The sequence below is a fragment of the Poecile atricapillus genome, chromosome 16 (assembly GCF_030490865.1).
Source record: "Poecile atricapillus isolate bPoeAtr1 chromosome 16, bPoeAtr1.hap1, whole genome shotgun sequence".
Lineage (NCBI taxonomy): Eukaryota > Metazoa > Chordata > Aves > Passeriformes > Paridae > Poecile > Poecile atricapillus.
The window spans coordinates 1074728-1099970 of record NC_081264.1 but is presented as its reverse complement, the minus strand read 5'-3'; the positions used below and the strand labels follow the sequence as shown (position 1 = coordinate 1099970).

Sequence of the window (25243 nt, the reverse complement as noted above, 5' to 3'; positions counted from 1 at the left end):
CTGCTGGGACAGGGATGGCCACTGCTGGGGACAGGAATGGTCACTGTTGGTCACTGCTGGCCATTGCTGGTCACTGATGGTCACTGCTGGTCACTTCAGGTCACTTCTGGTCACTGCTGGCCATTGCTGGCCATTGCTGGTCACTGCTGGTCACTGCTGGCCATCGCTGGTCACTGCTGGCCATCACTGGTCACTGCTGGTCACTGCTGGTCACTGCTGGCCATTGCTGGCCATTGCTGGTCACTGCTGGTCACTGCTGGCCATCGCTGGTCACTGCTGGCCATCACTGGTCACTGCTGGTCACTGCTGGTCACTGCTGGCCATTGCTGGCCATTGCTGGTCACTGCTGGTCACTGCTGGCCATCGCTGGTCACTGTTGGTCACTGCTGGTCACTGCTGGTCACTGCTGGCCATCACTGGTCACTGCTGGTCACTTCTGGTCATTGCTGGTCACTGCTGGCCATTGCTGGTCACTGCTGGCCACTGCTGGTCACTTCTGGTGACTGCTGGTCACTGCTGGTCACTGCTGGTCACTGCTGGCCATTGCTGGCCATCGCTGGTCACTGCTGGCCACTGCTGGTCACTGCTGGCCATCGCTGGTCACTGCTGGTCACTGCTGGTCACTGCTGGCCATTGCTGGTCACTGCTGGCCATCACTGGTCACTGCTGGTCACTGCTGGCCATTGCTGGTCACTGCTGGTCACTGCTGGTCACTGCTGGCCATCGCTGGTCACTGCTGGCCATCACTGGTCACTGCTGGTCACTGCTGGTCACTGCTGGTCACTGCTGGTCACTGCTGGCCATTGAATGTCACTGCTGGCCATTGCTGGCCATCACTGGTCACTGCTGGTCACTGCTGGCAGCAGCAGGAGCAGCAGGGGCAGGCAGGGCTGTGCCAGGCTGGGCTGTGGCTCCTCCTGGGCTGGCTCCAGCCCATCCCAGCCCAGCCAGGGACACAATTCCCTGCTCCAGGGACATCCCCGAGTGCTCTGTGCGAGTTTGGAACAGAACACTGGGGGAGAACCTCCTGATAAAGGCAGCACCTTCAATGAAAAATAGAATAATGAAGTAGAAAAACAAGCAAAGAATGGAATCTTTGTTTAAAGGGTTCTTGCCTTGGTTCTCATGTCCCTCTTTTCCCTGGTCCTAGCCCCGGGGCCAGCAGGTGCCAGCTCTCAGGAACGTGCACTGTTCACCAGCAGGGCTGCTTTACAAATCCTCTGCTTGCTCAGAACCAATCTGTCTCAATCCAGTGCCTGTCCAAATGGAAATGTTCTGATCTGCTTCCCCCGAGGGCTCTGCTGCACTGGCATCACCTGCTCTGCATACAAACAAAATGGCTGGGATAAGATTTGGTGTTTGAAATTGCTTTTTGAAAATGAGGAACTCTGTGCAGCTTCCAGCAGCAGTTTATTGTTAAGCTGAGCAAGCTTGTCTCATGTCAGCCCTGAGCAACTCCTGTTAACACCAAAAATACACCAATAAAACCAACTCAGAGGTGGCTGCAGACTTTGGAGGGAAATGGTGATGGATGTCTAAACTGCTGTAATTAAACTCATGCTGGAGGTTCCCATAAGCAGGATAAATGAAAAATCTCCCCTTTTTTGAGGAGGAATATTCAGTATAGACACAAAGGCAGGAAAAACCAGGTTTTGCTGTAGTCAGGAAATATCCATGATCATATCAGCACCCACTTTCCAATCTCAAATAAAACACAGGCACCCCTCCTTCATCCCTTATAGCCTGGGGAGGCACTGTAAGCTCCATGCTAATCTTTCTACAATTCTTTACAAGTCAAAAGTACCAAACTTTACTCAGAGGCCTCCTCTCATGTTGAACAAGTGCTTTTCTACCTTGTGCTTTGAATTGAAGGCACCTGGAAAGACAGAGGCTTAAAAGCATCCATCAGGATAACTCCTGTCAGATCTTTCCCTTGCACTGGAACAAGCTAAGAAGTGAATGCAAAATTCAAACTCTAAATCTTCAAGGTATTTCATTAATGAGGTGCAGTGCTCAATCATAAAGTTAATTGGTTGGTCTTATTTCTGTGGCTGAGAGGAACCTCAGAAAGATGAGATGGGGAGGAAGAATCAGCTGAGCCTTTGAGTCACTACAAGGCCTCATCCCTTTGATGAGAAGTGTCAGATTAACATTCATAAATGGTCATAATTACTTGTGCCTGGAGCTGAGCCAAGGCATCCCAAATAAAAATTAAATTATGCAATGGGCTGTGTGTTCAGCCTCATCTCCAGAGTGGTGGAACAGCAGGGTCCTGCAGAGCCACTCTTGACCCAGGGACAGATTCTGCCTGAATTTGGGCCAGGCTGAGCCAGCAGGGACTGTCCCTTCCCCTAAAGGAGAATTTTCCTGCAGTGTGCCTGCACAGCCTCCCACACTGTCACACTGCTTTGGGAACCTGCAGATCATTCTCCTGTCATTAAACTCAGCTTTAACTATCCTTTATCAGATGGGAAATTTGTGAATGTTGCTGATAAAACTGAGGAGCTGGGGGGAAGCGGTGCATTTAGTGATGTTCACTGATGAGCAAGGGGCAGAATCAGTGCTCCTCTGGCAGGTTCTGCCCATGGTGCCAGTCCTGCAGGGCAAGGAACGCTTCTGAAAGCCAAATCCCCACCAGAACACCGCTCAGGAGGCACAAGCCTGCTCTCTCCTGGCCTGTGGGAGCTTTGGGAATCGATGATGCAGACGTGAAACACCGCAAGTTTGGTTTTTTGGAACAGCACCCAAAAAGGGAAAAATTATTTGGTCCCTGTTCTGTCCCTTATGCAGCTTCCACCCTCTCAATATTAGGCTTTTTTGGCTGGTTATAAATGGGATATTCCAGAAAGACAGCATATGGTGCTTCTGAAACAGAGTTAGGAAAGGAAATTGGTTTTTCCTCATAGAGACATTACTCTTTAGTCACTCCAGTTTAAGTCACACTGAGGAATGCAACAGCTGAAGAGTTTTCACTGATTCCTCTGGGCAAGGACAGGACACTGCTGTAGTGTCTGACAGAATTAATGGGGAACCTGTGGACATTCAGAAATCCAACAGCATTCCACTGAGTCTCCAGGAAATGAAGCCTAAAGAACAAAATAGTTGTATCATTTTATTCCCCTAGAAACAAAGGCTCAGAAGTCACAGCATGGAGGTTCATTTTATTTTGTAAACTCATTAAAAAGATGTCCATGTACAAAATAAGGACATTTCAAACAACAGAACTGCAGACAAAGGAAACTATAAAAATTCAACACATTAATAAAAAGGTTTTGTTTTCTTTCTGCACAATTCCTTGCACCTCCCATACCAGTCTGCACACACTCTGACAATCATTACAATTCAAGAGCCATTTGCTCTGCTGGAGGAATGTGTTGCTGAAAGATCCAAACCCTGGAGCACGTTAACTAAAAGTAAGACAAGCCTGGAGGACCTGGCTAAAGGCTGCTAAATGGTTACTGTGCATTGATCTGCTCTGAATTCCAGCTCACTTTGCTTCCTGCTGATATCTGGAATAGGGGAGGAACAGTGTTAGACTGAGCAGGGCCTTGTCCAAAGGTGGGTGCTGTCCTAATACATCTAATGCAGGCTCAGAAATAAAAACATTGCTGCAGTCAGACAATTTCAACCCCAACAAGTGTTAATTGTGCACCAAGGTCTGCAGCAGCTGCCTGACAAGCTGCTGGGATTTAGGATTCAGTCCTCAGCCTTGGATACTCCTGACTGCAAGTCTGGATTTGAATCCTTGATACGCTGTCAGTAAGAGGTCAATTATAAAATTCTATTGCTTTTTAATGTGGCTAATTCATAATTTAATTTGTCCCTGTTTCTGCCCCCAAAATGAGTCCCAGCACTGGAAATCCATGCACTGCTTGAGGCTCCTGTCAAAGGTTTTTTTCCGTGTCCTCAGGGCAGGCTGGAGCTGCCGGGTGTTCCTGTGGCTGCAGCGCTCAGGGTCAGAGCATCCCCTGATCCCGGCTCTCCCTGCCCAGGGTGCCAGCTGTGGGCTCAGTAAACATCTCCCGTGGCCAGAGAGCAGCTCCATCCCTGCAGAGAGCTCAGGCTGAGCTGTCCTGAGCCAGGACACAGCGCAGGAAACAGCCCCTGCCATAAGGCACTTCCCCATCCCTGCCTGGGCCGGGCTGCAGAGGGGCAGGAGAGCCCGGGCTGGGCTGGGCTGGGGCTGCAGAGTCCCTGGGGACAGGAGAGCCCAGGCTGGGGCTGCAGAGGGGCAGGAGAGCCCCTCCTGGTGCTGCAGAGTCCCAGGGAGGGCAGGAGAGCCCAGGCTGGGGCTGCAGAGTCCCTGGGGACAGGAGAGCCCAGGCTGGGGCTGCAGAGGGGCAGGAGAGCCCCTCCTGGGGCTGCAGAGTCCCCTTGGGGCAGGAGAGCCCAGGCTGGGCTGCAGAGTCCCCCAGGATGGGGCTGCAGAGTCCCCCGGGGACAGGAGAGCCCCTCCTGGTGCTGTAGAGTCCCCTTGGGGCAGGAGAGCCCAGGCTGGGGCTGCAGAGGGGCAGGAGAACCCCTCCTGGGGCTGCAGAGTCCCCTTGGGGCAGGAGAGCCCAGGCTGGGGCTGCAGAGGGGCAGGAGAACCCCTCCTGGGGCTGCAGAGTCCCCTTGGGGCAGGAGAGCCCAGGCTGGGCTGCCGAGTCCCCCCAGGATGGGGCTGCAGAGTCCCCCGGGGACAGGAGAGCCCCTCCTGGTGCTGCAGAGTCCCAGGGAGGGCAGGAGAGCCCAGGCTGGTCTGCAGAGTCCCTCTCCCAGTGCTCCAGAGTCCCATGGAGTGCAGGAGAGCCCCTGACCAGGGCTAAAGAGTCCCCCTGCCCGGTGCTGCAGAGTCCCCTGGGATGGGGCTGCAGAGTTCCCTGGGTGCAGGAGAGCCCCTCCTGGTGCTGCAGAGTCCCAGGGAGGGCAGGAGAGCCCAGGATGGGGCTGCAGAGTCCCCCAGGATGGGGCTGCAGAGGGACAGGAGAGCCCCTCCTGGTGCTGCAGAGTCCCCCAGGCTGGGCTGCAGAGTCCCCCAGGACAGGACAGCCCCTCCTGGTGCTGCAGAGTCCCCTGGGTGCAGGAGAGCCCCTCCCGGTGCTGCAGAGGGACAAGAGAGCCCCTGCCCGGTGCTGCAGAGTCCCCCAGGCTGGGCTGCAGAGTCCCCTGGGTGCAGGAGAGCCCCTCCCGGTGCTGCAGAGTCCCCCAGGACAGGACAGCCCCTCCTGGTGCTGCAGAGGGACAGGAGAGCCCCTCCCGGTGCTGCAGAGGGACAGGAGAGCCCCTCCCGGTGCTGCAGAGGGACAGGACAGCCCCTCCCGGTGCTGCAGAGGGACAGGACAGCCCCTCCCGGTGCTGCAGAGTCCCCTGGGTGCAGGAGAGCCCCTCCCGGTGCTGCAGAGTCCCCCGGGGCAGGACAGCCCCTCCCGGTGCTGCAGAGTCCCCCGGGGCAGGACAGCCCCTCCCGGGCCCTGGCTGTCCCCGCTGTCCCCGGTGCCGGCGCTGGCAGCACTCACAGCCTCCCGTTGGCAGCCACCTCGCTCCCCTTGGACTTGTGGTGCTCGTACTTGACAGAGACGATGAGGAAAAGCAGGAGGGTGGCTCCCTGGATAGCGGCCAGCAGGAAGAAGTAATAGTTTAATTGGCAGCCATTAATATTACCTAGAAAGAAAAAAAAAAATTTAACTGAGGTGATACAAATAAAACCATGAATCTGGTCAAGTTTAGGTGGTGAAGACCTTTCCCCAGAACCAAAGCCAATCGTGTTTCCATCCCACAGCACAGCTCATTTTTAATTATCCAGAGCAAAGGCTGGCACTGCTGAGGAAGATGTGCACAGGATACAGAATGTTCTCTTTTGTTCTCCAATGCCTTAGACCAAGTCAAAAGAAAATAAAAAACCAAAATCGAATGCTGTAAGGGAAGAAGTTGGCAACTGCACAGATATTAAAAAAAGCCATTACTGCAATGGTTTTCAGCCTTTTTTGGGGACAAAGTTTAGAGTTCATGAAAACATAGGTGACTTCTCTGTGGTTCAGTTCACCTTTGATGCTCCCTCGAAGTTGTCACAAATTAGTGCTCTGGACATTGAACAATGTTAAATGAGGAAAGCTCATTGCTAAAACATCATTCCTCTGCTAGGAAACATCTTGCTCCACTTCCAAGAACAATACACTGTGGCTCATTTCCAACACACCACAGCCAACTGGACCATTACAATTATCAAACAGGTTGCAGAGACTAAAACAGTGACATGTGCATGGACCCGAACCAGCTGTTCCTGCTGCAAGCCTATAAATGTTCAGATTCAATTCCTTTAATCACTGAAACTTAAGATTCAATTAAATGAACTTATAATAAAATGCAATAAAATTAAACTGAGCCTTTCCTTGACATTTAAAATACAATATACATGTGAATCTCTATTTCAAGAGCAGATGTGTTTAAAGAGTAGTAATTATCCTTTATGAGATGGGATATTAAACCCATGAAATCTTAGTTTTGGTGGGAGAAACAAGTCAATTCAATGGCAGCAACCACCCTTGAAGTGCTGGCAGAGAGGAAATTTCCTCAGGAGGTTTTGGAGGCACTCAGTCACCCCCAGTGATGTCCTGAGTTGGCAGAAATAGCAGCAATTTGGGCCATGTGCTGATAATCATCAGACTGCATCTCATGAAAAAGCCCCAGATCATTCACTGACTGACTCCTCCTTGCAATTCCTACCCTGGAAAACCCAGGCCAAGTTCAGATGTCAATGTGGTAACTTCCAGTAATGCTACACCAAACAAAACTCGAGTTACCGAGTTCCAAAGGGTTAAAAAAGGCACCAACACCCAGCTGAGCAGCCCCTTCAAAACATGAATGGCTCAGGCAAGGCAACACCTCCCAGCTCTGAACATCTTGGGCAGCTTCAGCACAGCCCAAATATCTCACAGCTGCTTCAGGGAACAAAGGCAAGGGGCTGAGAACCCCCCTCATCATTTGTGTGAAATTCTGACCCCTCCTGAGCCCTTGACCTCTGTATGGAGCTGCAGAAAAGGTTCCTTTTCCAATTTAGAAACTGGCTGGGGAAAAGAAGTCTCAGTGGAATGAAATATTCATCTGGGGAGGACACTTCCATAAGGTTCAGGCTGCTCGTTATCTTCTGCAGTTTTTAAAGAACAGCTTCTAAGCCACAGGTGCCAACTTGTGGAATGTGTAGGAATCAGACACTTTCTGCTGCAAATCCAGTAGAAATGGCAAATTCTCTTAGACCAAATTTAAAGTTCAGGCTGCACTTTCAAGCCAGGCACACCCAGCAGGTCTAGCAGACATTTTAAGAACTCTTCACACTCCTCCTGGTTGAACTAATCAGCCCACTGAGGATGGGAGGTTTCTCTGAAATTCCCAAGGTGCCACCTACTGGTGCCAATAATTATTTTTAACCTCCACTGGCAACTGAAAGCAGGTGATTTGTTGAACTTTAGGAGTATAAATAGCTAGCAGACAGAAAAGCAGAATTAACTCATGGTAATTTCAATGAAGTCACTTGAAATGAGGAAGCTGAATAATCTCTTGGAGAGAGATGGATACATTTTCCTTCCCATAACCACAGAAAGCAATTTCAGTACTTGATACCAAATTTATTCTTCTGCTGCACGTAATTTAAATATTTTTTTACTGAAATGAAAATGTTTGTAATTTCTAGTGATGAAATGCAGTAACAGCTGAGCAGGTGGCTGAGGCTGCACAGAGGTGTTCCTCGTGCTCTCATGAGCACACTGAATTATTTTGCACAGTCACATTATTTCATACTTAGATGCAAAATGAAACTTTAACAGAGCAGTAGACAAATTAATATTTTGAAAATAATAACTGTGTTAAACCTCAACAGTGCCATGTCCTTGATGCTTTAGTGAAACTTCTACATTCCAGACCACTGAAAAATACACTTACCAAAATCTGTGTGATTACTCATCCAGCCAATTTCTTTAATAGACACCAGTGCCAACAATCCAGAGCCAACAAAGGATCCAATCCCCGAAAAGAAAAAGAACAGCCCCATAATTGCACTCTGCATAGATTTGGGAGCAGCTGAATATGCAAATTCTAGACCTGTATTAAAAGATTAAAAAAAAAAAAATTATTATATTATTATTATATTGGATAATACAATAATATATATTATATTATTATATTGGAATATGCAAGAGATGAGAGGAGATTGTTCTAGAATTAATCCCTGGAAGTTCCCAGGTCCTTAAACTGCTTTATGAATCCTCTTAAAGGTCAGAAATGTATCAACCCATTCAATGGACAACGTTTGAGACACAGACTTTGATCTTATTTATATTCCATGTGTAAAATCAAGCAATCTTCTGAACCAACATATTCATTCTTCTGTCTGAAATGATCCTCAAAGAAATGTTTGAAATGAACTCCAAATTGGTAATTCCACATTTCCCATCTCCCTGGATTCCCTGCTCCCTGTCTGTTGGGCAGTACATGCAGGACAATGAAAAAAACTCACTCTTGCATTGGCCATGAACATTTATTTCTTATTTATTTCTCAGTGCCTCTGTCTCTGAGTGTGCAGACAGAGAAATTAACTGGAAAGGCAGCAATTATTTTAATTTAATTCACTTTTGATCTCGAATTCTGTGAGTTCATTGCTTGCTAGCAAGCAATTCTTTTTAAGATTTGTAGATAGAGGGCTTGAACTTTCAGCTGTCTTCACTCAAATTTCATCCAATAAACCCAAGCAAGACACAGCAGTGACCATCCACTGCAAATCTGTGCACAAGGCACACGCTGGGGCAGGCTCTGCCACGCTAAGATTAATGCCCATGATTAACTCTCCTTTTTAGAATAATACTCCTGTCAAAAATCAAATGGGATTATTCACAAGAGACAATCAAATACATTCCTTGCAGAGCTTTTTCTGACAGGTGAAATGCTTGTTTCAAAACAGTCTGCTCGTACTGAGAATTAATGCTACCTCATCTAACATTTTTCTTTGCAAGGGGAGCATTACAGACCTGAAATTGCATCTCTCTCATGTCTGGCATAATAAAGGCACGCTTTATTTACACCACCACTGCTATTTGACTACTCCAGCCAGGGTTTAATAGCAATCCAGTGGCATTTCTTTCCAAAAAAAAAAGGATTAACACTCGAAGGCAGACAGCCCAACCTGGCTGCTGCCAGGGAGGAGCTTTGTTTTTGGGGAAGGAGCAGGGCTGGGTGCTCTCCTGGCACCTGAGGCATCCTGTGGCCATCACCCTGCTGTGCTGGGCAGGATGGGCCAGCAGGGAACTGAAACATCCTCCCCCAGCTCAGCTGCAGGGCTTCCCTAAACTCAAACCATAACCAGAGTCCTGCACACAGCTGCAAAGGGCCAAAAAGGAGATTTATGTCCAGAAGTAAAAGTGCCTTTGGTTCCTAGGCTCTGCCACCAAGATAATTCACATTTTCCAAGGTGTATTTATCTGTCTGATTGCACTTTAAATAAAAATAAGCAGACTGCTCTGAGGGCACAGCAGCTTGTTTGTGATTTCTTGTTAGAGGTGCCACAGGTCTCCTGAGCCTCATCCTGGTCACCAGATGAATGTTTTGTGGAAGTGAAGCTCAGGTGTAACACGTGAAAGGATCTAGACTGTTTCTTTTCTTGTTCATTTCACAGCTACACTGGATCTGACTGTTCCAGCTGGAAAAAGACCTTAAGACTCAGAACAAAAACCAAAATGAGTGTAACCCTGGACTTCTTGCAAGAAAATAAGGTACAATTCTAAATTTGACTAACTTTTGCAGCAGTGCCAACATTTAATCTGGCATAAAGAATATAAAATCTTCTCTTTGCCTCCAGAGCTCCTTTGGCTGCTGGCAGCCATTGATAATGATTTCATGCTCCTGCAAACAAGCACTTCTGAAATTAAAGCCCCTCGCTGGTGTTGTCATGTGAGATTACAATTCCCAGTTAAACAAGGCTGCTTTAGGAGGATTGACAGAATAATACAAAAGATTAATGCAATGTCTGCCATCTTTTCAAAGGTACCTCAAGTGTAACTAATGTGGATTAATAAGAATATGCTTAGTTTTACAGTAAACAGGAAAACAGAGGTATGTTTCAGCTCTTGTGCTATTTAGTCCCTTTTTGCTCACAACAAACATTTCCACATTGTTATGGATTTGTAACCATTAACACTTTGCTTATTTTAAGCTTGAATTTCATAGCACAATAGATGCCTTTATCAAGTTTAATACTGAACTGGTAAAGTACACTCTGAGTCTTGAGAGGTCTTCTTTAAAATATTAAGAATTATGTTCAGATAACAATCAGAAGGCAGGAAAGAGCCTTTGTAAAAAAAAAAAAAAAATTCCAATGAAAGTGCACTCCACAAAGCAATTAAGCTCTGCATAGAATTTCTGGTACATTTTTTTTCAAACACTGACCAAGACCTTTTGAAGTTCGAATGCTGTTGGTACAGAGCCAGCAGTGCAGAACAGCAGAATATTCACGTAAGAATTGTGTAAGCCTTAAAGACTTCTCACAAAGAACTCCACTGAAGTCCTCTCAGCTCAGAGTTCAGCAAACAGAGAATGCTTTGAGACCTTCCCACTGCCTGCACACAGGTTTGCTATTTTTCCCCTGCAAACACCTATAAAACTATTAATAGTACCTGACAGAGAAACAAGATTGTGTAAGAGGGAAGAAATTGGTTTAATTTTCCATGAACACTTGTACTTCTGATAAGTCACCTCTTCATCCTTAAGTGGCACACTCACTAAGCTGCCTACAAGTGATTAATTTTATTCTTTGGATAAAAATGCTAAATACAGCCTTAGTTTTAGTTAGTAACTAAATCAGGCAAGATTTTATCGTCAGATTTTTGTGTGTTAGCATTTGTGACAGGTACCACACACACACAATGAAATGGACAGCAGATGAGTAGATGGGAAAAAAATAACAAACCCCACTTTTATTCTCCTTGCCAAGCAATCCAAGCACCTTATTTTATTTCCTAACAACTGTGGTGACAGCAGAACACGAGTAACCAGAAACCTGATGGAACAGAAGTTCCCTGTTCCACTGAGAGGGGAACAAATGCTTCATGTGACAGCTGGGGCCAGCAAGATCTTCCAGCAGCAGAGGATCTCACTCCAGCACGCTGTGATTGCCCAGGAATGAGAGTAACTCCCAGGGGGGAATGAAACAGGAGCTTCTGTCACAAGGAATCCAAGGAAAAGAGCTGTAGGTATTGCCAGGATGAGCCTCACAGCGCAGCATTTGCAAAGAGAATTTCAACACTTTAATAACAGTAACTGCAGTCAGGCAGGAACAAAATGGTGTTTTACACAGGGGGAGCTGGGATGGATTGCACCAGGAGCTCCACAATTGCACTGAAGGAGTTGTGAGCTTAGTTTATAAGAGAAAAAAAAAAAAAAATCATAAAGCACAAACTGTATTTCCCACACAGAGGAAAATTCAGAGGACACAAAACTGCATTAAGATACAATATTGAAAGAGTATCTTGTTTTCCATTATGGCTTGCAAATATCCAGCACTAACTGGATCCCACACAAATATTTTAGGTGTTACTCTGCTTGAAATTCAATTTTGAAAGGACAGTCTTACACTGCCAGGTTTGAAACGTGCAGGACAATGGTGAGCTTTCCCACTTAAACTGAGCAATATTGTACAAAAATGTATTGGGGAACATCAGAGCTTACTTGTAATGATTTGAGAAGTATTTATTTTCAAGATCCCATTGTTTATGATAAATACAAAAGCAGATTTAAAGCACACAAAGACTCTTACCTGCTATACTTGCAAATATTTCACTGAATCCAATCAGCACATACTGAGGAATCTGCCACCAGATTGGCAAATCTGCAGCATGGTATGTAACATTCCCAATTGTCTGGTTAATTGTTTTAACCTTCACAATTTTCAGTCTGTTGCTTTCCAGAATTCCTGTGTGAAAGGGGAGGGAAAAAAGATTGACCTAAGATGCAAACATTGTTTCTCTTTATTAAGAATTCAATTAGGATTCAGCCCTGCATTATAATTAGAAATGATACAGTAGGAATATGTATTTATTTCCTGACATAAAGCATTTCAGACTACTTTTGCTATTGTTATTTCAAGACACAGAGTTGTTCTGCTGTAGAAATAGTGGTTATATTCTCATTCAGTAGCAATAATTATACAAACAGCCCATTTCTGGATGGATCAGCTCAGAGCTCTCATGGACACTGCGTTGGGGTTTTTTTAAAGACAATCCAATTTTCACAAACTACTACTTTGCAGTGTTGAACCATTTCAACTGCCAGCAGAGTATTCATAAATTAGAAACCCTTTTGCTTATGGAAATGCCTACACCAGTCCTGTAGAGCCATGAAAACCCTCTATGAATATGATTATGACATTTATTTGGTACTTTTCATCCAAAGAGATCCGAGAGCTCATTAGAGCTTGATTTACAAGCAATACATTGCATAGAAAGTACTTCATATGGAATGAAAAAGAGACATGACAGTGTAAAATAGAAGCATTTTTAGCTTGCTCAGCACAACAGTTTAGAGTAGAAAGTGAATATCAAATAATGCTGTAGGGTTTTGTTGAAGTTGCCCAGATTAAACGATTGACTTGCAGTTACACAAAATACACAGAATAGCTCGTAGTTAATAAAACTCCCTGCTTCACCCAAAAGAGACCTCTCTAAAGGAGCTCTGGTCTCTTATCCTGGGAAATGAGGTGAATTTATTCCTCACAGTTGAGAGGAGCAGGGCTGACACTGCTCCCTGTGGTGTGGGTTACACTCCCAGGGGCTCTCTCTGCTCCCCCTGACCTCACCTGGGCACACAAAATACCCCAAATCAAAAATAAAAACCAAATAAAAAATATCCCCTCCTGTCCCAAATGAACAAACAGAGGACAGCATGGACAGCACACCAAGATCACAGCTGCTGCCTCCCTCTCCTGGAGCCACCAAGGCTTCCCACACAATTCCCCATGGACAAGGTGATCCCTCTGTCCCCAAATCTGTGCCACCAAACCCTCAGGGGACCAGCCACACCCCAGCCCTGTGCTAAATGCCGAATTTCTTACCAACATCTGCCTCTGAGGTAAAGATTGTTCTGAATTTATGACTCCTTCATGTCATTTTCTCTACATTCCTCACTTCTTTTTAGGTGAGCCACCTTATTTTTATGTATTTTTCTTTAGCTCCCTCAGTGCCCTCTGAACTATGAAGAGCTGCTGTAATTGAAAGAAAACTGGATTTCTTGATGTTTCCATTTTAATATAGCTGCCAAACGTTTCAGAGTGGAACTTAATTAAAATGTAAACAAAGCAGTAGAGTCATCCAAGAGCTCAGACATAATTTCATATATTTACACTCAACACTGACTTGTTGCACCTGAAAACACCAAATGATCTTAATGTGCTTATACTCTTACAAAATAAGCATTGAGCCACCTAGGAGCACACACAATACACCAAACTTTGCCATAAATTCATCTTCACAGTAATTCAGAATGTGGAATCCACTGATTCTTCTGTTAAGACTTTGATAGACGAGTTTCACGTTTAATTTTACACTCATAATAGTTAAAATAATCTGAACTTCTTGCTATAATGGTTTAAACTCTATAAATGAAGTAGATTTTCCAGTTGAATAACCTTGAACATTGCTGCTCAGAATTCAGCATGAGAGGCATGAAGCACAGCAGATGTTCATTAAATCTAATCAGTTGTATTTTAACACAGTTTATAAAATATTTTAAATAATCTAATAGGCAGCCTGAGTAGTGTCCACAACTAATGGCTGTTAGCTAAGCAAGTCAAAATGGAAATATGGCACAAACAAATCATTAAGATATTGCCATGACTGCAAATTCTTGACATTTTCATTTGTTTAAGATTTTATTCAGTGTCCCTCTTGAAGGCAGCAATGGTTGGAAGCAATAGTGTATTTTAAGAATGTTAAAATATGGCAGCTATAAATATCACTTAAGGAGAAAATAAAAATTGAATGAAACACATAAACCAACACCTTGCTAGGAAGGAACAGTTTCCTAAGCACCAAATTTGTCACAAACTGAAGCTCTTAAATTCCTGTTATGATGAAGAGATGTTCAGTTACTCCAAAAGGCTAAATAATTATTGTATAAATATAAATATATATATTAGATTATTTATTATATAAATTACTGTTACTGCCAAACAGATGCAAATAACCACCCAAAGAATTCACCTTTTCAGTTTCTACTGGGGAAGAGCTGGGGAGGATCAAACCAGCAAAATCACGAGTTACATTTGCAGGTGAATTGAAAAGAGCATTTGAAACTTTAAGGAATTTCAAGTTTCCATTCCCCAACACAGCTTGATGTGCTCTTCCCCACTAGGAATAAAGACAGATATTGCTGGGTTTGCATTCCCTTATATGTGAGCCCACAGGTTCTATTTCAAGAGCTGACATTTAAGTGTTTTACATCATCCTCTTCTCCAGCAGCAGCGTCCTAAGAAACACGGAATAAGAGAAACACTTCTATTTTAACTTTAAATGACTTTGCTTTAAGAACTTTCCTTGCCCACAGAGTGACCTTGGCCTAATAATTACCTCTCTCATTGAAAGAAATCATAATAACCATATAAAGTGTCCCTCTCCCTAAAATATAGGGGATCCCAAGTGCTGCAATGAATTTATTTAATGCTGTAATGCTTTATCAATATATTCATTATGGTGGTGCTGGTGAGGGCGATGGATTCTGTGAAGCATTGCTCAGAGATGTTCAGTTCCACATCAGCAGCACTTAACAACTTGAAATCATCTCAAAAGCAGCTGATTTATGGGGCCAGCAGAGTTTGCCATCTTTTCCCTTTCAGGCTACAGCTGAGCTATTTTACACTACACTAATTCCCAAATGTTAAGGAATATTAAGGTAGGGCAGAGAAAACCCAAAGTGGGAGGAAACTCTTGCTCAGCCATAACCTAAGTTTATTCTTTCAGATCAGGGGAAAGGATTTTAGGTAAAACTTCAGCTTTTTTTATACTTGGAAGTCAGAATGTATGAAGAAACATTTTTAAAGGGTAAATGCAAAGTCTACTTCAGGAAGGAAAAATGGTCCAATTTTATTGCAAGTGCTCAAAACACTTTAGCAAATTTTTGGATACAATCCCCTTTATTGAGGGAAATGCATCCATGAAGGCACATTCCAACCATCCTGTGAATAAAGATCTGAATAATGCTGAATTAAATATTCACACAGTGAATTTTACATTTTTTAAAAACGCTGTTGCAGTGAGCTGAACAATTCACCGTGTCAGGAGATGTCCAGCCCATTTCCTTACCTGCAGCAAAGGCAGAGCACATCACAAAGAACATTCCAACTGCAATCCTCTTCAGTGAGGATGGCAGCAAGCCATTCCTCTTCAAAATGGGGTCCACCAGTTTGTCTTTTAAGGGTATGAGGATCAGGATTAGCACTGCATCAAACATGGTCAGCCAGGCTGCTGGAAACTGGAAGGAGAGATGACTCAGGTTGGCAATTTCACGCTTAGGAGCTGCTTTTTACTATTATTTAACAAAAACAGATTTTGATTGGACACTTTGATCTGAAATAAACAACAATGCACTGGCAGATATTGTGAAAAGTCAAATAAGAGTGTTTAAAAGCTGAAGAAAATATTCAGCTTTTCAGGTTTTCTGTAAGCTGTTTCTCATCTGACAGAATTAAACTTTTTACCTAATTCAGCCATGAAAAGTATTTAATAGCCAAGCCCTGTATATCTTCTACCAAGCTTAGAACTATCAGAAATATGCCACAGAACAGTAGAAACAGAGTATTCCCAATGTAAATGCAAAATTCAATTAAAATCAAGTTACACTTGTCAAATGAATAGAGAGGGTGGTGCAACACATGCATCCTGTAAATGCTATGGTTTTATTTCTCTGTGCCATTTCTGCAATCACATGATCCCAGCCTTTCTTGAAAAATATTGACTGAACAGCTTCTTTCAAAATGCTACAAGTAAAGTGATTATTGATCAGTCTAAAGTAATAAATGTGTCTCAAATCCCAAATGCTAATGTATCACTTAAGGATGGCTGTTCATTCCTACTGGGCTTGCAGAAATGCTTCTGTCCTGGGATGAAAACTCAGGGCACGGAGATTGATCAGCTTCTTCTTCAAAGGTCAGACCCTGGCACTGAAGGATAAAGAAACTCTTGATGAAAGCAGTGAGAGTTCCCTGAATGCCTCCAGAACAGCTGGGTGTGACCAGACTCTCACTGTGCCAACACCTGGCAGGTGCATGGTGCTCCTGAATGCCCAGAGCCTGAGGCCACTGATCCCCAAAGGCACAACGCTGATCTAATCTGCATTTCTGCTGCAGAAAGGTGCTCTGTGCTGGTTCTGCTCTGCTCACCGTGTGGATGGAGTTGGTGTCGTTGGATATCTCGGGGATTTTCAGGTGCAGGCTCTGCAGTACGTATGTTGTCTGCATCTAGCATCAGGAAACAGGAGCTGGCATTACTTGGACAGGGAGTGATGAGAGCAAGGTATTTTTCATTTTATAACAATGAACAAATTGTTCTACTCAAATGATTCTAATCAATTCCTTCTAGGCTCTTCTCCAGACAGAACTTTCAGGTATCAGAAGCTCCACTCAGGGTACACAGGTCTGCACTGCACAATGGGAAGTTCTGCTAATCACAAAATAAATTATTCATATGCACCTCCCAGCATCAAACAAGAACTTATAAAAGTTCCAAGAAATCACCACGTAAAAACCCAGAGACACAGGCATTACTCAATGATGGACCACAGAGGTAGCTGCTACTCCTGCATTACAATTTAACATCAACACCAGCCCTAACAAAGGTAATGCCAGGGGACAGAATGATTCATTGAAGCATCAGGAAACAGGAGCTGGGATTACTTGGACAGGGAGTGATGAGAGCAAGGTATTTTTCATTTTATAACAATGAACAAAGATTAAACCAGAGGTGAAATGCTAGCACAGCAAACTGAAAAGAATTATGGTCAGAACATTACAAGATTTTTTAACCTTATAGTTATTTTTATTAAAAACACAAAGAATCATTGGTATTTGAAAACAATTTCTGCATTTTTTTTGTAAAAAATGTATTTGATATCTCAAATCATCTCCAGAAGACAGAACCTGAAGATTAAAATGAGGTCTAGACCACTTACCCTAACCTGTGTGAAACAAATGCAAAGTGAAACAAAGCACAGTATTTAAGATATGTGAATTTGTACAACTGTGAGTCTTAACTGTAACTGAAATGATTTTTTTTTTTTTTTCTATTATTAGGTCAAAATATTATTTGAGAATATTCCTTAAGAGTTGTTTTTCACCTCTCAGCTTCAAGGTAAGTTTCCTATTTATGAGAGAACACCCAAAAAAACGTTAAATTAGAAATGATGTCAAATAGAACTGTAACCATTTGGAACTACTCACTTGAAAATACACTGTCCAGTAAGGTATTAAAGCCAGAAAGACAGGGATGATCTTGACAAGAGCTTTTACATCTTCTACTTTATCTTCCCTGAAGGGCCCCCCCCGAGACAACTTGGCCATCTCGAAGAGGCTTTGCTTGCGGGGCGGGTGCAGCACTCCCTGAACTTCACTTTGGAAAAGGATTGGAAATGTTTAGTTAAACATAACTGCAATCTTGTCTTCCTTAGAAAAAGATAATGCATTCCCCAAATAAGTAATTCATGTAAGTTACAGCAACACAGCCAGGCCAGAATGGATCCCAGCAGGTGGAAACACGAGAGGAAACTTTCTGCTATGAAGTTTCCTGATTTCCCATCCTCCCCACACAGCCCAGCCCTAAAGAAGTGGCAGAACTTGGAGTAACTTGCATTTTGTGATACTGCAGTTCAAGTTATTGAACTGTTTGGCAATCTGAACACACAAAACTCCCCCTGCAGAGGGGACACCTGACATCTCTTACCAGTGACTCAATCCAGCCACCACTATTCCATGGGCAGCTCTTAAGAGTGGAAAAATTGGCTCCCCATCAAGCTACTCAGAGCATTAAATGCAGATGACAGTGATTTTCAAATCAGAAGGCATCCACAAACATCTGAACCAGAGAGGAAAGTTAAGTGAGAGCAGCACAGCGAGGTTCCATGGCACTGCCAGCAGCTCTGAGCTGGCAGCACACAGAGCTCAGCCAGCCCCATCACCTGGCTGCAGGAGAGCCAGGGATCTCCCTGGCCTCTCTTCCACCCCTCAGCTCCCAGAAAGAATCTGCAGGACTCCAATTCTCCAGCTCTGAGAGCAAAGCTGCTCACTCTCCTGCAGTCCTGAACGGAGGCTGTACGGAAGAGCTCTCACAAACCTGTTTGCTGAATGTTCCCCGGGGCTCTTCTTGGAGCAACAGGAATATGTGAGAATTTTGAACATGTCTGTGAAGGCACTGCCATCAGGAGGTTTGGTGATGAAGAAGCTCTGCCCACATAAGAAAACCATGAATGAAATCCCAATGCAAACTGTTGGGATGCTGTATCCGATGACAAAGCTGACGTTCTGCTGGATGTAAGCAATGCCTCCCAGAGACAGGATGGCTCCCAAATTAATGCTCCAATAAAACCAATTAAAAAATCTTCTTGTGGCTTCTGGACCCCGGTCTTTGACCTGGAAAAGATTAAAAGCAAGCCCTTCAGTTTCTGAAGAAAATAAGGCTAAACAGAATTAGAATCTTTGAATTAGAATTCAGACAAGCTCAGTACACTGGAGAATTCAGGTTTCATTTAGAGTCACACTGAAATGATGTAAATGTTACATGGTATTTGATGAAGTGGCATCTCAGTGAGCTGCCCCATTATGTGAGCAACCTTCTAGAAGCTCAGCACAGGGACAGGAAAGCCACACTGATGAGACACAGCTTCCCAGAAAGGCCATTATTATTTCTACTGACTCTCACTGCGTCATTTCTCTACAAAAATTAACATCCCATAGTCCACAGGAGTTTAAGTAACTATTCTTTTGTGACAAAAAAAAAAAATTACAAATATTAAAAATTTACATATTGCCACAATTGCTTCTTCTAACTGTATTTACATAATAGTTAGCACTATTCCATTTTCTAAGCCTCAAATGAATACTTGGTAATGAAACAACAAATTTAAATTTTAACACAGTCTTAATGCCTCTGATCAGAACACAAATTGAGGACTTGTCATTCTGACCTTTAAAAAAAATTAATTAAATTTGGGTTGCCTGAGGATCACAAGGCCCCAGTAAATATTTATCCTCTAAGTCAGTGCTGTTCATAGTGTTATTTTCTCTCCAGTAAAGGAAAGACATCCCTGATTTACAGAACTATCCTGTCCAGTTTCCACCATCCCTCTTTATTATTTATTTATTGTTTCCTACTGTAAGTTACCCCACATTTTGTAATTAAATCCCAGCAACCCTGCATCACTGATAAGAGGTGATGTAAGAGAAATTATGCAAATTAAAATTTGAAATACATTAAAAAGACCAAGTAGTCTGCAGAAGAATCCATAATACTGTATTTGTCAGTGGTTGATGATTGAAAGGCCATTAACAGTGACTGGCAAGTCAGTGCCATGCACCAGCCTTGCTGAGTCAGTTATTTTTCATTTCTAACTGCAGATTTCCCCTCCTCATCTGCCACATCTTCTAAAGATCCATATTTAGTTTGCAATATGAAAAGCAAGCTGTGTCTTAAAATGAGTTTTAACACTGTCAGTTCTGACTAACAGCTTCAGGTTTCCCAGTGGTGCACAAACCCATCTGTAGCATTTAGCCAAGCCCAACAAAGGAAATATTAAAGTATTTATTCCTGTGCACAGTTAATAGCACTGTCAGGTGCATCTGTCAGCACATCAAATTCAATCCTGGAGACCAAACCCAAAAAATTCTCCCTCTCCAGCTTCAACCTGGTACTGAACTCATAACTTTCAGTGTTTCAATGTAGGAATTCCTTCTAAAGCCCAATGAGCAGCAGGATATTAGCAATCAATTACACAGAACACGGTGCTCCAACTTGTGTCAAGTGTTAGCAATCTGTTTGATGAAGTTTCCATTTCTTCATCACAAAGTCTCAGTTCTCTTATTTCTGCAAGGAAGATGACTTCTCATCCTCCCTCTTGCACATGACCTTGCTGACATCTGGACAAAGGAAAGCTGGGAGAAGAAAGCCAGCTTTGATGCAGGTAAGAACAGGGAAGCACAGCGTGAGGCTTGTGGCAAGCATTATTCCAAGCATCAGCTCCTGAGAAACTTCCTGAACCAAGGATGGCTCCTCTTGCTGAGTCAAGGCAGCAGCTCTCCTCTCTGTGAGCTCGTGTAACCTGCTCAGAGCCCAGGGCAGCTTTCAGAGCCATCACATCCCGTGGCAAAGAGCTCCATTAATTAATTAATTACCTGGTGGGAAGGACTGCCTCCACTCACTGCCCTGTCCGAGCCTCGCTGCCTTCGCCGTGTTCCAGAGGCCACAGGGACAGCTGAGCTCCATCCCAGCCCTGCTCCACTGCTGCCTCTGTCCCCTGCCTGCTGCTGCCACTAACACTGTCACATTTCTTCTGCCAGAGGTAGGAAATTTATGATCCGTGACTCCTTGAATCTGGAAACTACTGACAGTGTCTGTGTCCTTCCCAGAAACTTCCTTCACCATCTCCAGTGTTCCCTTGGTGACAGAGTGACCAAAAGGAGGGCAGTGCTCAAAGGACAGACACCCCACAGACTCACAATGCAAAGAATCCATTTTCTCCTTCTCTATCAAAGTATATATTTGCACTAAAAATCACATCACAGGCACGTCTGAAATGCCACTAAGGCATTAAACTGGCAAACATTAATAACTGAATAAAAGTCCCACTGAACAACCCGGTGGAATATCTTCTCAAAGAGCTGTGAAGATGTCTTGTCAAAACCCCACATGAAAGAACAAGATCATTGAAAAGTTCCTGAAAGTTGCAGTTTTTACTTGTTCCTGCAATCAAGTGACAGTCACAAGTGACAAATGTACCAAACACCCCAAACTCATCCCAGCCTACTCTGAGAACAACCACACAACCGAGCAAGGATGAAACAGAGAGCCTTGTCCTTAGCCTGCCCACGAAGGACAATGACAGGAGATCTGTGCAGTCAAATTTACAGAATCCTGAGCCTCTAACCCATCCCTGCAGACAACTGCTTTTTGAAATCACCTGTGAGAGCTCAGCTGCTACATAATTTCAAAGTTTAATACTAAAATTCAGCAAGTTCACATGTAAAGTCTGCTTTCTCTCCCATCTGTTATTACTGGCCTTGTGAATGCCACAACTTGTTTCAAACTTGTTCTCTGCAGAGCCTTCGAGCTCCACAGCCTCATAAGAAGTTTGACAGCAGCAACAGCAAAATAAGTTGCAGTTAGGGACCTTCAAATCCTTACATGTGGTTCCCCTTCCTTATCCAGAGGCTGGAAAATCTATGCTCTACAAAAAAATAAAGGCTGAAAATCACTGTAAAGCCATCTTTACAGCAGCAATTTCCAATAGCAATGGTAAAACAAGGATTCTAGCAGAGCTGGAAGATGTCTGGCAGTTATGGCCTGAGAGGTTTATTGGCTCTGAAGGCAGATGAGAGGGAAGGCTCAGGGTAGGTGAAACCTGGCCTCTGTAATCGCTGTGACCCTGAAGGAGATCCAGCTATAATTAGAATGATTATGGCTGATACCAGATTAGGAGTCTGCTACTGTTCTGGCTTCAGTGCTGAAGCTGAAGCTGCTTTCACAATAATGACCAACAGTGCAATTGTTTCCTAACTGCAGAAAGTCACAAACTGCTCCATGGAACAGGAAGTGACAGCAAAACACTTGAAAGGGGAACTGGAAAGTGCCAGGTTATAGGATCACATGATGAGAAACTTCTGAGAACCAGCAGCTCAGATTTAGAGCAGCACCATGGATCCGTCTGCAGCTTCTAGAAAAACATTTATCAACACAGTTGAGAAAAGCTGGTCTTTCCCAGCTTTGCAGGAACTTATTTTGCCAAGCTGACTGGTGCAGGTTACTCCACTCTAACAGCACTCTGAAAGCACACATTTAACAGAGTTAGTTAGAAACCACATCTTCCAACTTCAGAGAAAAACAAGCATTGAATTCAGTTTCTGATTTTCCACAGTGATTCTGCTAAATAGAAACCCTCTCATTATATAAGAGCTCTCCACCCAAATTCTATACACACATTAAAGCTGGAGAATTCACACGGTAGTTTTTAAGAGATCTGCAGTCAAGTGCAATTAACGTCCTGAAAGGTGATTGTGCCTACTAAAGTACATGATATCCAATTTATCCTTTCCTTCTGTACTTAGGGGAAAGAGGACAAATCTTATCAGCACATATCCAGCCAAAACTTGTGTGCAATGTGCTCTGGCCTCCCAGGAATGTGGCTCTGGGAGACAGACTTTATTCCCAGATAGATAGATAGCTGTAGATATAGAGATATATAGATATATACACATCTCCCCAGCAGTTTTCTACATTTCTGTGCAGGGAGAAGGCACCCAAGAGGGCCCCAAACTGCACTCCAAGGTAAGTGGCATGCTGTAATATATTTAACAAGAGATAAGGCAGAAAAAGAGAGAAGGGGAAAATTCCGTCCTCAGCAGAGCTCCACTGATTATTATGGCCCAGAAAGGAGTGTTTCTTTTGCTTCACCCTACATCAATCACTGCGAATTATCTGCAAACCTGGCCAAAAACTGCTTTCCTTGAAATCCTGGGGGAAAAGCCTTTACAAAACCCAGCTACACTTCCATTGGCAATGGCTCTTTTTTGCTCTGTTCCTGCCATTATTTATCTCCCATGTTTAACTTTCATAAAGCGTTCTGGGGATAAGCAGTCAGTTTTGAAAAACACCTTACAAGATAAAGTCATATTAAAGCTATTTCACTTGATGGGCTCAGGCTGGCTTAAGAAGAACTAATGCACTGGGGACACACAATCCTGGGCTATAATAATGTTTTACATTTATATACTGGCTTTCACCCAGGACTCCAGAATTTACAATACATAAAATGCCAAAGAATGACAAATGCAAACTGCACAAGAGAGAACAGAGGTGTGTCTGGCAATGATTCTGTGGTGGATCCTCACTCTTACAAAGAATTCATGGCATTTCTGATACCTGCTCTAACCAGAGCTCAGGGAGCCAGTAAACACACATGCAACTGCACTTCCAGTCTGGTTAGAAAAGCTGCTCAGTACTGCCTGAGCATACTGAAATTCTCCATTTTAAAGCAGAAATGACATTTCTACATCCACAGCCAGCACAGTGCCTCAGCAGAGGGCTGTAAAAGAAGCACATCCAACAGAGCATTCCAGGTGTTGCTGGACTCCAAGCTGCCTGTGCAGTGTTTTCTGTGGAACACTGGGCTCTGCAGCGATGCCCCAATGAATGATACCCCTGCAGCAGGTCCGGGTGAGGCATTAAACAGGATGTGTCCCTATGGGAACAGCCCAGGTGATGTTTACCACGCTCAGAGCAGCTTCCCCCCATCATGTGATGCAGCATGAGCCTGCACAAAAATACCACTCAAGGGCAATGCACTGCACAAATACCTAAAGCATAAAAACTGTTTGTTCTGCAGCCTGTCGTTATCACAGGATGGTAAAGGCCTCTGACACCGCCTCAGAAGGCCCCTGTCATCCTTGTCAAAGCTAAAATGTGTATCCTGTACTTCATCTGATGAGCTCTGGGGTCAAAGTAACTGGGTACAAACCCAGCAGGGAGGATAATTAACAGTCCACAATGGCCATGGAGTATTCAAGCCATGTCCTCAAGAAGGTGACGGCTCAGCCAACTCAGCACAGCTAAGGCAGGGTTACCAGGAAAGCCAAAGGGATCTGGCAGCCCACACGCACCAAAACTCCATCAGCCAGGGCACAACTTCACAACTTGCACTCCACAATGGGGGAGCAGAGCTGGACGATGCGATTCCCTGCAAGGCTGGACACCTGCAGAGAGACCAGCGGCTCGGGCTGTCCATCCCAGCCAGGCAAGCCCCTCTGCCCCCCCTGGGGCACCCACGAGCGGCGGCAGCAGCCGGACAGCAGCGGACAATACTCGACCTGGTCTGCCCCGAACGGGGTGATGTTGGCCTTGAGCGAGCCGACGCCCAGCCCCACGAGGACCAGTCCCACGAAGGTGGCGGTGGCACAGTAGCGGGTGGCTCCGAGCTGGGAGCAGGGCGCCGGGGTGGCGTTGGCGGCCGGCGAGGAGCAGTTCTCCACGGGGAACAGGGGGATGTCCCCGCACAGGCCCTGGCGGGTGTGCGGCGCGGCCACCACGGGGAAGGCCAGCATGCCCAGCAGGTAGAGCGCCATGCTGAGCAGGATGGTGCCGAACTTGCCCAGCAGGGCGTCGGCCAGCCAGCCCCCGAACGGCGACACCAGGTAGGTGATGCCCATGAAGAGCAGCAGCGCCTGGCTGGCCTGGGTGCCCTCCCAGTTGTAGGGCGGCCCGTTGAGGAACAGCACCAGGTTGGAGGTGATGCCGTAGAAGGCCACTCGCTCCAGCAGCTCGGCCAGCAGCACGGCGGCGCAGGCCAGCCGCCGGCCCTGGAAGGCGCTGCTGGCCGCCCGCCCGCGCTCGCCGCTGCTCAGCAAAGGGCTGCGCTCGTTCGGCTCGGCCTCGTCCATGGCCCCGCGTCCCCCCGGCCCCGCCGCCCGCGGCCCCGCCGCGCTCCCGGCCCGCCCTACGGGACCCGCGCCCACCGCCGGGCCCGGCACCGCCACCGCCACCCGCGCCGCGCCATTGGCTGAGAGCGCTGTCACTCCGCCGCGTCAGGCCCCGCCCCCGGCAGCGGCGCGGCGCTATTGGCCGAGGGCGCGGTCTCCCCGCCCACTGCGCCGTCACGTGGCCGTGAGTGGGGCGCGGCGGGGCGGAAGCGGCGGGGCGGGGCCGGCCCGGCCGTGAGGGAACCCCGGCGGGAGAGGCCGGAGGGTGCCCAGAGGTGTCCGGAGGGTGTCTGGCAGAGCCCGAGCGGGGCGGGGAGAGCCCGCAGGGTGTCCGGAGGGTGTCCGGCCGGGCCCGAGCGGGGCGGGGAGAGCCCGCAGGGTGTCCGGCAGGGTGTCCGGAGGGTGTCCGGCCCGAGCTGGGCCCGCCGGGCTGTGCGGTGCCTCACCCCATGCTGTGACTCGGCTGCAGCAGGGAAATGGGTGTCCACAGAATCTCCGGAGCGGTTCTGTTGGAAGGAACCTCTGGAGAAGGCCCAGGCCAAGCCCCGCTGTTGC

General features: G+C 45.7%; 1 protein-coding gene and 1 long non-coding RNA gene across 3 annotated transcripts; one reads left to right on the top strand and one right to left on the bottom strand.

The window, feature by feature from the left end:
- The first annotated feature begins 3122 nt into the window (after positions 1–3122).
- On the top strand, positions 3123–4949 carry LOC131585486 (uncharacterized). Its single transcript, XR_009278959.1, has 3 exons — positions 3123–4299; positions 4670–4834; positions 4898–4949. It is a non-coding gene; the product is annotated as an uncharacterized LOC131585486 (long non-coding RNA).
- A 197-nt stretch (positions 4950–5146) lies between these two features.
- SLC15A4 (solute carrier family 15 member 4) lies at positions 5147–24738 on the bottom strand. 2 transcript variants are annotated; one of them, XR_009278958.1, is made up of 9 exons: positions 24080–24738; positions 18339–18634; positions 17450–17618; positions 16394–16471; positions 15318–15486; positions 11780–11935; positions 7918–8076; positions 5423–5643; positions 5147–5343 (listed from the first exon to the last, which is right to left on the bottom strand). XR_009278958.1 is itself a non-coding variant. In XM_058851718.1 (8 exons), exons 1-8 carry the CDS (start codon positions 24647–24649, stop codon positions 5495–5497), a joined length of 1746 nt encoding a protein of 581 aa, XP_058707701.1. In that variant the 5' UTR covers positions 24650–24738; the 3' UTR covers positions 5147–5494. The 2 variants fall into 2 exon arrangements, 1 of the variants encoding a protein (XP_058707701.1); XM_058851718.1 differs by having other exon boundaries at positions 5147–5643.
- Between the last annotated feature and the right edge of the window lie 505 nt (positions 24739–25243).

Coding starts and splice junctions, on each gene's coding strand:
- SLC15A4 (XM_058851718.1), bottom strand. CDS start 24,649: ATGGACGAGGCCGAGCCGAACGAGCGCAGCCCTTTGCTGAGCAGCGGC. Junction 18,635..24,079: donor CCCCGTTCGGGGCAGACCAG/GTCGAGTATTGT, acceptor AATCTTTTCCAG/GTCAAAGACCGGGGTCCAGA. Junction 15,487..16,393: donor ACACCAACTCCATCCACACG/GTGAGCAGAGCA, acceptor CTCTCCTTCCAG/TTTCCAGCAGCCTGGCTGAC.